This window comes from Scylla paramamosain, chromosome 2, assembly GCF_035594125.1.
Source record: "Scylla paramamosain isolate STU-SP2022 chromosome 2, ASM3559412v1, whole genome shotgun sequence".
NCBI classification, from domain to species: Eukaryota; Metazoa; Arthropoda; class Malacostraca; order Decapoda; family Portunidae; genus Scylla; species Scylla paramamosain.
The window spans coordinates 6,949,103-6,965,424 of record NC_087152.1 but is presented as its reverse complement, the minus strand read 5'-3'; the positions used below and the strand labels follow the sequence as shown (position 1 = coordinate 6,965,424).

Here is a 16,322-nt window from a genome sequence, read left to right as displayed (position 1 = left end):
GTTCACAAAAGACTGGTACACAGAGTACAGTAGAGATAGAAAGAAACAGTGGAAAGACTTTAAATATATACTGACATTACTTACCTTCATTTTATTTTCTATACAGAAGCCCCATAATTATGATTGCTTCCTGACTTGACTACATTTTTTTGGTCCCTCTTCTTCCCAGGGAAATGCCTCAAATTCTGGTACTTCCTGGATGGACTAAGTGCAAGCGAGCTTCGTGTTAAAGTTCGCAAAAGAGGAGAAGGTAAAGCTGTCACCATCTGGAAGACCAACGACCTCACACGTGGGGACTGGCGGGAGGCCCAGGCCCTTTACACCTTCACCGACAATCACACGGTGCATCCCCTCCCTAGACCTGCATATTGCTTGCTACATGGTCCTTGTTCCCCATACACTTCAAATAGACATGGGCATTTTTATCACAGTCTCTTGGTTATGCCTTCCTGTAAATAAGTACAATAGAGGTGTCCAGCAGCTGAATGGCAGTTTGTTGGATTTTTCTCCTAATTCTAAGAATTCATATTTATGCTCCAAACATAATGGTCTGCTCAGGTTTTCATGTAGAAAAAAGTCCAGTAGAAAGGATATTTGTTGTTTCATTATTTTGTGAATCTAGTAATCTTTGTGATTACCATGTAAATTTGCCATAATCTTTATTGTGACTTCGTTATCTTGACTGTTTGTAGATAATGGTGGAGGCTGTTCCTGCCGGTGCAGGGGACCCCTTCAACATTTTCCGAGGGCACATTGCTGTGGATGATTTGGGGACACGGCCTGGACAGGAGTGCATCGGCTTGTGTTCTTTTGAAGGCGGCATGTGTGACTGGAATAACGTCCGTACTGATGACTTTGACTGGATGCTGGTGAGTGAGCCATAGGGGCAGGGTGGTGTGGGCACCTGTGAAATAGCTAGTACAGATGTGGCAGAGGATTAAAATAGAAGAGGGTCAGATAGATGAAACTGAAGATTTCAGGGCAGTTTTGAATATATTATAATGAAAATGTTTCCAGACACAGTGACGCCTCTAGGGCATTAATAAATGTGCTGTTATTCATCAGGAATTTATTAGCTTGAAAACACACACACACACACACACACACACATATAGATGGATAGATAGATAGATAGATAGAGCCTAGATGGATAAGATAACTAGTATAAGTTCTGATGTAGTGTATGATCATACTAATGAATCTTGACTGCAACCTGTACATACTAGGATAAACATTAATCCTTATAGTGTTGGATTATATCTTGAATAACATTCTCTTGCTGTAAGCACTCCATATTTCATACCAGGGTCGTGGCACTCAGAACCCAATCACAGGGCCACCAAGGGACCGCAGTAGTTCTCAAGGGGAGGCCCTAGGAGGGGCCTATGTGTTCTTAGACTCATCCTTTCCACGCAGACCTGGGGATGTGGGCAGACTGGAAAGCATTGAATTTCAGGCAACAGGTGAGTTCATTCTTTTGTAGTAATCAAGTTATATATTAAATTCATAATTTTTCATTTAAATATTTCTTTGTATGTTTGTGTACTTTTTACTTTGTTAACAGTAGTGTTTGTATTCCCATTGCATTAATTTAGAAAGTGTGGTTGTAGTTGATGTAGGCTAAGCAGAACTATAAGCTAAGTCACCTGCCTTCCATCCTCCTCTCCATAGGACAGCTTGGTAATCGATACACTAAAAATGTTTTTTCTCATATTTCCAAGTTTGTTTGCTGAAAGATTTTCAATCACCTCATTAATGAGTACTGCCCTAACCTGACTTTAGAAAGCATCAATAGGAAAAGCAATAATATTATCACTGTATTAGTCTCTTAGAAGAGTACCTGTTGAACAGAAATAAACTTTTTTGTCACAGCTCAAATCAGGGATAAAAGTAACTTTCAAATGAAGTCTTCTATATATTTGTGCACCATTTTCATACTGGATGTAAAGAAAAATAAGATGGCCAGTCAAAACTGCAAAGATTATATATATACTGCTCTAGATTTGCCCTGTCTGGGCCAACCTGTATGGGACTGCTGGCCTGGTATATAGATAGTATTTGTAATAACTGTATATCACTGAAACTATTACATTACAGAGAGAAAAAAAAGGGCCACAACACTGATGAGAAATAGCTACTAGAGGTGTTGCACACATCAACTCTGCTCATGTATAGAAAGTTATCAAAACTTATACTGATATGTACAAAGAGATCAAGTACAGATCTTATAAATGACAATGAATGAAAACACCTCTGGAGTTCAGTATCTTGGTACATAAAGCATAATATTACATCAGAACTGTCAAAATTCAACATTTATCATGAGCTGAAATAATAGATAATGTCTTGATTAAACTCATGCTGTGCATCATGTTTCGTTTCATGGTACAAGTTTACTGTAAGTTTTGTCTTATATTGACTGTTCTGTCAGCAGAAGACAAGTCTGCTTCTTATTACTTTTTTTTTATGTATCTTGTCTTGTGGTTTTGGTTATCATTATTGTGAGGGAATTGCCAACTATCTAAGCACCCCTTTAACTACTGTGGTAAAGGAAGGAGTGATCGTTCTTCCCCCACGTTAAGGGCGGAGTGTCTCGCCCAAGGTTTCTCTTCCTCCTCTCAAATCCTCAAGCAGAAGGGACTCAGCCTGCTGACTCCTTGTGATACAGCATCACCGCTTCAGAGCAACACCTCAAGTGCCTTCATCACCACCCCCTCCCTCCTTGCTAGGGGGAACTCTGCAGGAGCTGACATCAAGAGGCCAGCAGACACCAGGCAGCAGACAGCTCTCACTACCTTCCATGACTACACCTCTGTTCAGCTGTTCTCCTGTACCACTCCGGAAGGTTTTGGTGAAGATTGTGAGCTGATCTCACCTGCCCTCATTACCTGGCACTCATCTTCCGTTGGCCCCAACTCGTTCCTTGTTCAACCCCTGCCAGCCGAAGTGAGATTCCTACGGCTGCCAGGACGCCAGCCTCCAAGGACTCCCCAAAGACTCTTGGTGATATTGCTGGATATCTCTGTTATTGTTGGGTTGTGGGTTTGTGTTTTGATAATTATAATTGTGGAGTTCCACTCTCCCTTGTTTTCTTTACGTCCCAATCTTAGAAGGATTTTTGATGGGAAGAGTAGCCATCTCGGCCCTGACATATTTGTGATCTCGCCAGGATTCAGCTGCTGTTCACGTCTTTGCAACTTCTCCAGATTGAGTGTCTGCAAATTGCCAGTGTGCGCCCTTGCTGCCTGAGGCCCGGGAGTAAGGTTCACGGTGAGTGTGGATCTTGATGTCTCCTCACCAGCACTACCAAGTGCATTCGGGTGTTTTCAATGCCCTGGATTGTGAGGTGAGGTGCGGATTTGTTGCCTTCTCACCTGACTCTGTCAAGAGTTGTTGTTGTTGTGTTGTTGTTAACTTTTAGTGAGGTGTGGTTTTGTCCTCTCACTTACACTGCCACGTGTTTTTGACTTATTGACATTGACAACGTTTGTTTGTCTCTGTTTGAGGTGTTGTTTTTGTTGCTAGTATCTTCCATCATCCATTTAACATGGCTGATTTTGAGCAGCTCAAGTTCCAGGCTGAGTCCTTTGGTCTGGAAGGCACGGAGGTGAGCCAATGGATCAGGGAACAGCAGGCACCTTTGGGAGGAACATCAGCAAGAGCGAGAAGAAAGACAAGAGCAATTGGAGCAAGTAGAAAACAAGTGGAGAGAGAGAAGAAAGAAAGAGAAGCTGAGCAAGCAGAAAAACGAGCGCAAGCAGAGAGAGAGGAGGAGATTCGACTGGCAGAGATTCAGGCTTCTGCTACCAGGCCGACACAGCCTCTAACATTAAGTGACCCTGTTACCAGGCCTACCTTACCTTGCCTACAAGGATGAAGAAGATATTGCCACCTACCTGGCTAGATTCGAACGGGTGGCAGCCTTGTTAAAAATTGACAGAGATAATTAAGCTGCTCAACTCGGTTGTCTTCTGATGGGTAAGGCTGCTGGACTGTATAATCTCTCTCCCACCTTCCACCACCAATGACTACGATCTACTTAAGCAAGCTTTACTAACAGGATTCAGTAAGACTCCTGATGGATATCGTCACGAGTTTAAGCCCACCAAGATCAGAGTAGCACAAAATTATCAGCAGTTCCTTACTCAACTAGGCAGATTACTCAGTTCTTGGCTTGAATCGTGGAAGGTAAAAAGGGAGTATGATGATCTGAGGGATTTCTTTTAGCTGGATCAGTTTCTTTCCTTGCTAACCCTCGAGCTTTACCTCTTTCTTAAGGAGCGAAGGGATGTGAAGTTGGAGGATGTGGCCAGCCTTGCCAATTGTTGGGCATCTGCCCATAATGCCTATCCAAAGGGTTCTACATCTCTATGACCCAAGAAGTTGCCACCCAGGGCTATGCCTCCTTCCAAGCAAATTGTTTCTCCTCCTGCAAAGCCCGCTGTGTCCATGGTGAGGTGTCACAACTGTGGAGAGGATGTCCCAGCTGATGTCAGAACTACATAGTGAAACCTAATTTTATGACCCCATACCATCCCAGTGGAAATGGATGTGTTGAAAGACTCCATGGTACCCTGAAAACGGTACTTCGGAAATTGTGTTCAGTCCCTAACAACAGAACCGGATTTTCTCCTTTTGAACTCTTATATGGTCAGTGTGTACAAGGACTGCTGTTGGTACTACAAGATTTATTGGAGGACAAGAGGACTGCAGAGGATGAGCACACTACCTTCCAGTATGTCATTGAACTTCATCAGAAGTTGAATGAGTGCACACAGTTAGCAGCCCAACATGCTGATGTGAGTACCACCCATTACAAGTCGTACTTCAATTTGAAGTCACAGGATCGCCAATTCCAGCCTGGTGGTGAGGTGTTAGTCCTGCTTTCCAGCTCCTCTAATAAGCTCCTAGTTGCTTGGGTTGGTCCTACAAGGTTCTTGAGAGGTGAGGCAAGGTGGATTATCTAACTGAAGAGCCTAAGGAACCAAAACATTACCATGCAGATGTTTTGAAGAAATACCGCTGGAGGGCCCAAGTTAACCAGGTCCAGGTCCTGGATGAATTAACACCTAGGAACACCCAGGATGCAGGGAACATGTGTGTTAAGGACATCGATGATTTGCCGTGTTTTCCTTTCTCTAACCAGGAGCCTAGTGACCAATCCTGACCAAGTATTAATCCTACTCTTACATGGCAAAGAAGGGCCAACCTCAAGAACTTGCAGCTAGCTTTCTCAGCCACCATCTCCGAAAAACTTGGCTGCACCTCCACACTGGAGCATGACATCATGTGTATGACAATAGGCAGGATACAGGCCAAGATTTACCTGGTTCCCATCCATTTGTAGCCCTTCTTCCAAGAGGAGGTTGATCAACTATTCTGTCAAGGTATAATTCAACTGTTGACTTCTCACTGTTCTCCAGTTGTTATGGTTCGTAAATCAGATGGTTCATACAGGATGACAGTAGACTTCAGACTGCTTAATTCAGTTACAGTTTTTCACACTGAACTGGCTTGCAGGATTGAGACAGAGCTACATAAGTTTGCTGGAGCTAAGTTCTTCTCTGAGTTGGACTTATGCAAGGCATACTACCAGGTCCCTCTTTCACCTCGGGCCTGTCCTTTAACGGCTTTCCCTACACACTGGGGACTCATGGAGTTCATGCGTATGCCTTTTGGTCTCATCACAGCTTGTGCCACAGCTGGTTAATAAGGATAGTTCTTACTGGTCTACCTAATGTGTCTTTCTACTTCAGTAACATCTTCGTGTACTCCTCAGATTGGCCCACTCACATTTCTGCCCTAAGATCTGTCTTAGAGAGTCTCCAACGCCATAGACTTACAGTCAAGCCCTCGAAGTGTCATTTTGGAGTGGAATCCATCAATTATCTGGGGTTTGTCATGACACCCGACTACCTTTGGCCCCAAACTGACAAGATCTCAGTTATAACATCATTGACTCCCCCTTCCACCAAGAAGTTACTTCGGAGTTTTCTGGGAGTGATAGCTTTTTACGAGAGCTTTATCCCTCAGGCTTCTGAGCTAACTGGACCCCTCTCTGGTCTTTTGAAGAAACCAGTACGATAACCTCTCTGCTGGTCTGCTGATCTTCACTCCCATTTCAAACAACTGAAGCAGGCATTGTCATCCTCGCCTGTCCTCCGTCAGTCAGTCTTGAACCAGACCATTGTTCTGTGGACTGATGCTTCCAACCACGAGATAGGTGCTGTGCTTCTACAATACCATGAAGATCTTCCACACCCTACTGCTTACGCCAGCCGCAAGCTATTGGAGAGGAAACGTTGATATTCTACCATCAAGAAGGAACGCCTGGCCATAGTCTTCGGCATTGATAGGTTAGACTTCTACCTCCGAGGTAAGGAGTTTATCCTTGAGGTTGACCATAAACCCTAAACATAACACACACACACACACACACACACACACACACACACGCACGGTGTGTTATGTTGTGGGTTGGTATGTCATATACTCACTAGACGATTCCTCTCATCAGCTATACAGCAGGTGCTTTCATGGGGGCATGTGTGAGGAAATTGCCAACCATCTAAGCACTCCTTTAACTACTGTGGTAAAGGGAGGAATGATCGTCCTTCCTCCACATTAAGGGTGGAGTGTCTCGCCCAAGGTTTCTCTTCCTCCTCTCGAATCCTTGAGCAGAAGGGACTTGGGCTGCTGACTCCTCATGATACAGTGTCACTGCTTCAGAGCAATGCCTTGAGTGCCCTTGTCACCACCCCCTCCCTCCTTGGTAGGGAGAACTCTGCAGAAGCTGACATCGAGAGGCCAGCAGACACCAGGCAGCAGACAGCTTTCATCACCTGCCATGACTACACCTCCGTTCAGCTGTTCTCCTCTACCACTTTGGAAGGTTTCAGTGAAGATTGTGGGCTCATCTCGCCTGCCCTCAGTACCTGGCACTCATCTTCCGTCGGCCCCTACTCGTTCCTGGTTCAACCCCTGCCGGCCAAGGCAAGATTCCTATGGTTGCCAGGACGCCAGGCTCCAAGGACTCCCCCAGGACTCTTGGTGATATTGCCGGATATCTCTGTTATTGTTGGGTTGTGGGTTTGTGTTTTTGTTAATTATAATTGTGGAGTTCCATTCTCCCTCGTTTTTTTATGTCCCAATCTTAGAAGGAGTGTTGACGGGAAGAGTAGCAATCCCAGCCGTGACACTTATCCACTGTACTCCTCCATCAACCTTCTCATTCCATTCCCACACCACACTATCATCTTACCTCGTCCTCCTCCCCTCCAGACCCCAACAATCCTCCCTGCATGAGGTTCTACACGTATATGGCAGGACGAGGTGTGGGTCGCCTTCGAGTGTTGCTTGAGGATGTAGTCACACGGAAGCAGCAAATCATGTGGGCACTGCAGGGCCACCAAGGCACACGGTGGGTCCAGGGCCAGCTGCCACTTTCCTCCGGCACCCCCTTCAAGGCGAGTTCATTAGCTACATACCCATCAATATCTTCTCAGGAGACTTTAACCTTTTTTCATACCTGTGCCTTTATAAGCACAGTCTTGTCCTCACAACTTTTGCTTTTCATTTTCTCATGCACTTATTTACACCAGCTTCTGATCTTGCAAATTGAAGTTTTTAACCTCTTACCCATCATAATTTTCACTATTATTTTTCAGTCACCATTCCTCTTCAGAGCATCTCTGTGTTTCCATCTAGTTATGATTATCAGTGTAAAAGAGAACTTATGAGATACATGTCAGTTCATTGCATGTGCCCCAGTTAAGTGGACCCTAATGTTGTCACCCTTTCAAATCTGAATTCAGAATCAGTATCTAAAGTTCAGCCTTTCTCAAGGTCCTTGTGATTTCTTGTGAGTTGTCTCCCATAGGAGTGACTTAACAGTGACTGGTTTTTGTGCATTATGTACATAACAGATTTTAGTTCAGTTTCACAAAATTACATCCATGAAATTAAAGGCAGGTACAGTACATCCTGCCAGGGATATTAAGTGTTGTATTGTGTGTTATTGCATCTGTAAAATAGATTTTTTGAAGTTTTGCCATGTGGTGTTTGACTTAAATGACTGTTTGATGCAGTCTCTTTAGCCAGGTTCAGCATCCTTGACCCAGCTGACTGAAGGCATGAGAGGTGAATTGATGACCTGGGCATAATTGGACACAACAATCAATATTTTTTCTTCATGTAACTTCTTTACAATATCTATATTGTACTACACTTCACCTGTTCTTATTTGCATCAACACTGATTGCCATTAAAGCAGGAAATTTGTTCTTGACTATTCATTGTCACAGCAATTTGAGGTAATGGTGAAAAATTGCTGTATATTTTCATACCTTTGTGAGGTACAATAATGGAAATATCTTGTTGTGAACTGTTGAGTCTCTGTCTTTGAGTCCTGTAGCAACACAGCCCTCCACATCCTTACTCCACATGCTCCTGGCAGGTGGTGTTTGAGGGGACAGTTGGCAAACCACGCCTTGGGGACATTGCACTAGATGACATCACCATTGTCTCTGGACCCTGTGCCAGTGAGTTTATCATTGTGTTCTTCTATATTTCCTATTGTTCCAGTGTATCCCTTGAAGTACATGTTCCCTATAGCTTGTGTGTCTCTAGCAGGAAAGTGTGTTACCTTTAATTCCTGTGTGTTGGAGTGCTTGTATGTCTTCTATGTAATTCCATTGTAGCCAAGTGTATCTCGTGTTTCCTCTGTAGTTCCATGGTATTTCTTGCATTCCATGTACATTCTTCTAAGTTGCCCTATCATCATCCATTATATTCCACCACTTTTGTTCATTGCTAGTTTTTCTATCATGTATGTGTTATCGGTTGTTTTTTCTATATCTTCTGTTTTCATTGCACTGTAACACCCTAAGTTATATTTTGTCTTCCTTTCATTCTTCTGCCTTTGCATCTCTCTCTCTCTCTCTCTCTCTCTCTCTCTCTCTCTCTCTCTCTCTCTCTCTCTCTCTCTCTCTCTCTCTCTCTCTCTCTCTCTCTCTCTCTCTCTCTCTCTCTCTCTCTCTCTCTCTCTCTCTCTCTCTCTCTCTCTCTCTCTCTCTCTCTCTCTCTCTCTCTCTCTCTCTCTCTCTCTCTCTCTCTCTCTCTCTCTCTCTCTCTCACACCAAATTTCCCCTGCCTCAGCCCTGCCCCCTGCTGCCATGCCACCTGCCTCTGGAGACTGTACTTTTGAGGAAGACACGTGTGGCTGGAGCAATCCTGGTACCAACCAGCGTGTGGATAACCTGCAGTTCCTGAGGGTGAGGGCAGCAGAGTTTGCTTTCCCAACAACAGACCACAGCACAGGGTCCCGACAAGGTGAGGGGGAGTTGGATGGGGAATGGTGCATAAAAAGATACAGAGAATAGGTTTTATTATCTGGCAGAGTAGATAAAAGAACTAGGTAAAATTTTTTATAATGGTCTCTTTTCCTGTGTCATTTTCAAAAAGGTGTATGTATATGTAGAAGAATAAATGTCACCATTTTTTATTTTTTTTCCAAGGTTTTTACATGAAGCTGGAAAGCCCTGCCAGGAAACAAGAGGGTGACCATGCATGGCTGCTTTCTCCTATCATGCAGGGTGATGGGCAGGCCAAGTGTCTTTCCTTCTGGTGAGTGAGTGGTGGTCTAAGAGGTGTGGACATAAAGGTGATTTTAATGAAAAAAGGATCATTCTCATGTTGACAGCTGTAATTCTAGTTGTATTGAAAATATAGTCTTCATTGAGGTTATAGTCATGGGATCTCATATGATCTCATTTGTTCAGTCATCCCTTTGAATTTATGAATGCCCTTAATATTTGCTGTCCTTATTTGGATTGTTCCTATTATCAGTTTATCATAAAAGAAAATGTATTTCTATATCATTCTTATCATCTAGCATCTTGTTCCCTGCAGCTTCTTGTCATGCCCTCTTGCATTCCCTATATCTCAGACCCTTTCATTCCTATCATTTCTGTCAAGTTTTCACTTTTCTTTCTTCCAATGATGTTCTGCCTATTTTATACAAGTTTTTTTTATATGACAAATGAGCCAGACTATGAACAATCTTCATACCTGCTCTTGTATTCTGTTAATCTACTTTGTCTTTTGTTGTGTGGAGATTACATGCTGAGTGGATGATGTTATTTTATCAAGCTGAACTGTATTTTCTATGTTGATCATACGTATGCTTTTCACAGACAATTACTCCAACACTAGTCAACTTTATTACTACCTCTCCCTTAGGTACTTGATGTTTGAGCCCCTAGGGGAGGTGGAGCCCAATCTGGGATCCCTGAGTGCCTTCATGCTACGAGAGGGATCATCTGGTGCATTGATCCTCACACCTGTCTGGACACTCCACAATTTCCAGGGACTAACATGGTTCTTTGCACAGACTCCACTCAGGGCAGAGGGAGACTTTCAGGTATGTGACAGTTGTGACATACGGGAGAGGAGCTAAGCTGTACTGTCCTGTCTCCATAACTGTTTTTATCCAGCCTTTTCCTTAAAGTCATGAATATTTCTAGCACACATCACTTCCCCCTCCAGTCTATTCCATGCCTCATTGCTTTTATGAAGGAAGCTAAACTTCTTTATGTCCCTTCTGCAAGTGGTTACTTTTAGTTTTCTTCCATGTCCCCTTGTTTCTTTTTCATTCATTACAAATAAATCTTTCCTATGTAGGTTTTCCATTCCACTCAGTAATTTGTAAAGTGTAATCATGTCACCTCTCTCTCATCTCTTTTTCCAAGGTTGGAAGTTGCTTCCTAGCTAGTCTCTCCTCATATGGCAGATCTTGCAATTCTACAATTCTGGTATTATCTTGGTTGCTGCTCTCTGTACGCCTTCTAACTTTATGTGCTTTTTTTTTATGTGGTGACCAAATTACCACTGCATATTCTAATAATGGATGTATCATTGTGGTGATTATTTTCCTCAGACTCCACACTGATGACTGGTCCCTTATAACCATTTGCATCTCTCTATTTTCTTAAATCCTCCATCCATTCCGGCAGTCTTTCATTTACACCACCTATCTTCTCCAGTTTCCATAGAAGTCTTTTATGTGGCACCTCATTCATTTATTTATTTATTATTCTTATTAATTCTACTTCTTTTTCATAAGTTGTATCTACTTTGTCCAATGCTCTTTACTACTTCTAACTCATCATATAATTTCATTTCTGAGGTCCATTATATCTGAACTTTTCTCATTTAAGTAAACGTTTAACCCCCTTAATCATGAGAAGAGGCCGTTAATATTAGTGTATGCCACATTCCATATGTCTTTTTTTCTCTTTAACTTGTTTCCCTGTTCTCCATCCTGTTCAAGTACCACTTCACTTTCATGTCCAAGATTCTCGAAAAGAATATCTCCTGCTTTTCCATTCTCTCCTTATTTTTTTGCCTTTACTTCCTCCCTCAGCTTAATTATCTCTTACCTCTCATTTTCATTTAAGTCTTCTCATCCATAGTTTTTTTTTTGTTACCTCATCCTTAGCCAGCCTTCATACCTGTCAGAGCCTCGTCAGCATCTTTCTGAGATTTGAATTTGATTCTTATGGGTCTCTGCCCTTCACCTATGAATTTCCCTACCCTTTGATATTCTTCTGCTTCATTTACCAGGTATATTCCCTCCTCTTGTAGCTTTCCCTTACAAGGGATATGTTACTCTTGATAACTTTTACCACCTGTGTGTGTGTGTGTGTGTGTGTGTGTGTGTGTGTGTGTGTGTGTGTGTGTAAACTTGTACATATTGAGTTGGCCAAGAGCAAATGCCTTAGAGCAAAGAGCCAAGAGCAAAGAGCCTTAGTACTGTATTCTTTACCCACAGGTGGTGATAGAGGCAGTGTGGGGTGCCTCCAATAGCTCTGGTATGCTGGCTATAGATGACATCAGTGTCTTTGATGGAAACTGTCGCAGTAAGTGATGAGCATAGATAAGTATGAAAAACATAACAGGCTATAACACTCTCATGATTCACTCTAGTTTGTTCTATTTATACTGTGGTATACCATTCCGTGCTTTTATCTACAGCTCAGTCTCACTTGTAAATTCCTTTCTCTATTTTTTTTGTCTATTTCTCTTCTGCTTTACATTGTTCACTGGGTCACTTATTCCCCTTCAACCTTAACAGCATACTTAGATCTTTTGTGTTAATTTAATTCCACCCTTCCTGTCCTGCATTATTGTTGATTTTTGCTTTCTTGCTTTGTGTATCTCATCATTGGATAATCTGTTTAGTTTCAATCCTTTTGGCACATCACAATATCACTTTCTATTAATTTGCTTATTGTTGATAATGTACTGAGGATGACCTAAGGAAACTGCAAAACTGGACAAAGCAGATCTGTGTTCCAGCAAGATAGTGGGACTTGCACAACCTTAGTGTCTCCAAGTTAGCATGATCAACCTTCTGCTGCTTGGAACAATGCAGCTTGAAACTGTAACAGATGAAAACTCATAGGCAAAGACATTTTCCTCATAGAATGTAGTAAGACTATAAAAAAGAGAGAGAAAAGAGAGATCAAACAGAACATTATGTCAGAACTTGTACATAGAATGGTTGATAATAAAATGGATTAAGTAACAGACATTAACTGTAGCATAATGATTCTAGTTCTATTCCACATTTTAACTTTTCATCATATGCAGTCACTCATCTTTCAATTTCCTGTCTCTTTTTCCTCCCTTTATTATAGCCCAGTCATTTTTTTCACAATAACCACCCTCAAGCTTTTAATGCAATACATATACCTTCCATTTCCATTCATCTCCATTCTTTTAATTCTTTGTTTTAGTATTTTGCTGTTATAAATGTAATTTTTCTGTCTCCAGGCATCGTCACAGCCTTTCTCACTTTTGTTTCACCCTTCAGCTGTGCCCGAGGCTGCTGTAGTGCGAGCTGGAGATTGTACTTTCACTCGAGGCTCCTGTGGCTGGACAAATCTCACTTCAGATCGAGATTTTACTTGGACGCTTGCTTCTGCTGTGCGGCGCCCTCTTAACATGCATGACCACACTTATGGTGCCCCAGGTAATTAGGATGCAGTAAGATCATACAAGCAAAGATTGAGGAGTTAATAGGAATAGTGACTTCCTTAACATAATATGAGGTGGCTCTTCTCACACTGATAATTCTGTAGCATCTGAAGGTCTGTTGTGCTTAAATTCTTAAGATCATTTCTGGTTTAGTGAGAGCCATTGCTCACCATTGCTTGGATACCTTCAGATATCAATGGAGTTCAAGGATATAATGATTTTTACCTTGACTGGGTGGACTTAGTATTAGCCAAAGTAACCAAATAGTGAATTACGTAGTAGTGGTTACTTAGCTTACCGAGTTCACTTGATGGAGCTGCGTGATGGAAGGTAGCATTATAGCCGGTGTTTGGTGTTGGTTGATTAGGGTGTCTGGGTTAATGTGTGGCTTATATTCAGTGATTCCAATATTATTTATTACTTATCCCAGATTGTAATTAATTTGTACGTATTCTACAATATGTTTAGATTTTACTCATGCTGATATAAATTCTTAATACGTATCATATCACATCACCAAACACAAATATATATCATAGTTTTTGTTGGTTCAAGTTCTGACAGGTGTCAGTATTTATAGAAATTCTTCTATCACTGTGAAAGCTATGTAAGTATGTACTTATATGTACTTACTTCTCTTGACAAATTCCATAAATTATTCTTTAAACTATGCATGGCAAAAATGTCTTCATTTATTCATCGATCCACTGTGTTGTTGAAAAGTTTTGTTTTGGCAAAGCAAAGGGTAAAAGAGTGGAACAGCCAGGTCTTGTCACCATGGTGTTCAAATGTGGAGCAGGAGAGAGAGAGAGAAATTTATATTAATGCCCTGTCTCATCACTCTAGCTGGCTACATCTACTTTGATGTGTTCAACCTTGGAGGACGAACTCAGCGGCTCCAGCTTGTGTCACCTGTTGTGGAGCCGATGCCAGATCGCTCTCCACTGTGCTTCACATTCTGGTTTGCTGGTTTTGGAGCAGATCCAAACACTAGCCTCAGTATTTACTTGCGACCTTCCCAGCTACGTTCCTTCCCAGAACAACTTCTGACAGATCTGTCAAGTGACATCCGGGTGAGAGAATGTGTGAAGACTAGATAATTTTGGATTGTTTTCTTTTCTGGTTTTATGTATAGAATTTTGATATGCTTTTAATTTTTATTTTGATAGAATTATTTATTTCATTTACTTTTAATCAGATATGAAGAAAATGTTACACATAGTGCAGTATGATAAATTATAGTCATTATCATCAGTGTGATTATAGGAAACTTATTCATTGAGCCTCACTTCATTACCTAGAGGTAAGGTGTTATATCAGCTAAAATGGTTTAAACACTGTAAATAATCAGGTACACAATTAGAATTTTATTTGGTAATATTGTATATGATTTGATCTTGAAAATTCCTCCCAGTGCTTGCCTTTTGTTTTGTCAATGGCATTTTAATGCATAAGGTTGTCAAGTGCTTGTGTCAACTTAAGAGAGTGCCCATGAGATGTGATATGAAATGCTATCTTTGTTTTTGCAGGTATGGAGTCACATCTTGGGAGACCCAGTAGGATGGATATTTGGGCAGGTGCAGCTGCTAGCCAGCACTCGCTTCCAGGTGGTCTTTGAGGGAGTCTCCTTCAATGGAGGCTTCACGCTGGATGACTTCAAGGTGTATGCTGGAACTTGTACAAGTAAGTGACATTTATGATTACCAGATGTTTTACTTGACATGTTGCCACTGACATTTATACACACATAAATATCCTCCCATCTTTTTTAGATGAGAGACTGACTAAGGCATGCTTAATAAAATTTGAAAGAAATGTAAAGAAAATAATAGGCATCAACATGATTTTTAATAGACACATGAAAAGTTTTGTGGGTAATGGATTATAGTGAGGATGGCATTTAATCAGCTTTTTGAAATTTTCTTTTCTTCACAGAAAGACCACGAGATTCCAGTCTCTCTTTCTCTCATTCCTGAAGAGGTGCGTCCCTTTCCTCTTGGCTAAGTATGACATGGTAAGTAGCAGGGTTTGTGTCCTGGCCCTTGCTGTCCTCCAAGGAAAAAGTACAATGCAGACTTAACTTTATCCTTTAACAAATCAGTTACACTTGCATGTGATTATCCAGTGGTAGTGGTTGTGACTCTTTAACCCTCTCTGACTTCTCTCCCATACATACTCTTCAGAACTGGATTATTTTTACAATTATCTTTTTAATAATGCATATTTAACTTTGTATTTTATTTATTTATTGCCAGTTCTTTATTCATATTATCTGTAATATTTCATCATTTGTTCTTCTTCACTAATCAAACTCTGCTCTCAGAAATTTCCTATATCACAGCTTTTTAAGACACATTACCAGAGCAAAATTCTGCAATGTATATTTCGTATCTCTTTTAATTTCTGTGTCTAGACTTGTTTTTCATATGGAATATAATCCTACATAATGATTCTGTAATGTTATGTGAACTTCAGTACTCTACCTACATCATTTGCTAAAAAATTTCTTGCTTGATATTAGAATGAATTATTTTACTCAATGACAATATTGATAATATATAATGGAGTTTATTTAAGGTATGTTGTGGCATACTTAAGTTATATAAATCTTACAAATTTTGTCAAGATTAGCATAAAAAAAATGTCCAACAGGTGGCCTACATGGTTTTTATGGTTCATGAAAGAGTGGACTGTTTGTATGCTGTTCATAACATAATGGAGAGACCACAATTTGATTCCTAAAAGGACACTGGCAGGCCAGTGTCATCTTGGGAACACAGTGCTGGTCTGACAACTAGGCAGTGGTTCATAGGAGTGCAGTGCAAACAGGCTTCAAGTAATGAATAAAGTGTGGCATTGGTGGTAGGAAATCTGAAACCAGTGAAAGTGAATGATGTCAATGTAAATGGAATAGAAGTGTGAATAGAGTGGAATAGAGTGTGAATGATTCTAGCTAGCATTTACCTGCAGCCCAAGAATTTGTGTCTGCTCAAATTATGGCAATTTTGTGCAGATGAGAGGGTGTCCATATGAAAGATTCAATCCCTGGTGGCATGCCTCTCAGCCACTATCCTGCCTTCAAATTAATTCATTTGTGTTTCCATGATGCTCCCATGGAGGCCATGACACTGGGTTTATATATGAAGGAAGATTGTCCTATGATCTCCAAGAGAGAGAGAGAGAGAGAGAGAGAGAGGGAGAGAGAGAGAGAGACAGGTTTGGCCATACTGTATGTTACCAAAATAGAATAGTTTTAGCACACAGAGATGTAAGAGTTTAGAAAA

The 16,322-nt window shown here is 41.3% G+C and overlaps 1 protein-coding gene across 5 annotated transcripts in view; it reads left to right on the top strand.

Moving 5' to 3' along the window:
- Nucleotides 1-16,322, top strand: part of LOC135109345 (MAM and LDL-receptor class A domain-containing protein 1-like) — a 42,911-nt gene that overhangs the window by 20,700 nt on the left and 5,889 nt on the right. For 3 of the 5 annotated variants that reach the window (XM_064020757.1, XM_064020738.1, XM_064020750.1), the window contains 13 exons: nucleotides 170-342; nucleotides 693-869; nucleotides 1,307-1,463; nucleotides 7,282-7,466; nucleotides 8,456-8,540; nucleotides 9,157-9,330; nucleotides 9,516-9,624; nucleotides 10,240-10,420; nucleotides 11,831-11,918; nucleotides 12,875-13,033; nucleotides 13,885-14,111; nucleotides 14,568-14,721; nucleotides 14,974-16,001. In XM_064020757.1, the coding sequence (XP_063876827.1) occupies nucleotides 170-342; nucleotides 693-869; nucleotides 1,307-1,463; nucleotides 7,282-7,466; nucleotides 8,456-8,540; nucleotides 9,157-9,330; nucleotides 9,516-9,624; nucleotides 10,240-10,420; nucleotides 11,831-11,918; nucleotides 12,875-13,033; nucleotides 13,885-14,111; nucleotides 14,568-14,721; nucleotides 14,974-15,014 (1,910 nt within the window). In that variant the 3' untranslated portion in view covers nucleotides 15,015-16,001. Of the gene's footprint in view, nucleotides 1-169; nucleotides 343-692; nucleotides 870-1,306; nucleotides 1,464-7,281; nucleotides 7,467-8,455; nucleotides 8,541-9,156; nucleotides 9,331-9,515; nucleotides 9,625-10,239; nucleotides 10,421-11,830; nucleotides 11,919-12,874; nucleotides 13,034-13,884; nucleotides 14,112-14,567; nucleotides 14,722-14,973; nucleotides 16,002-16,322 lie in introns of those variants that run through there. The other 2 variants (XR_010272677.1, XM_064020742.1) reach the window with 1 other exon arrangement.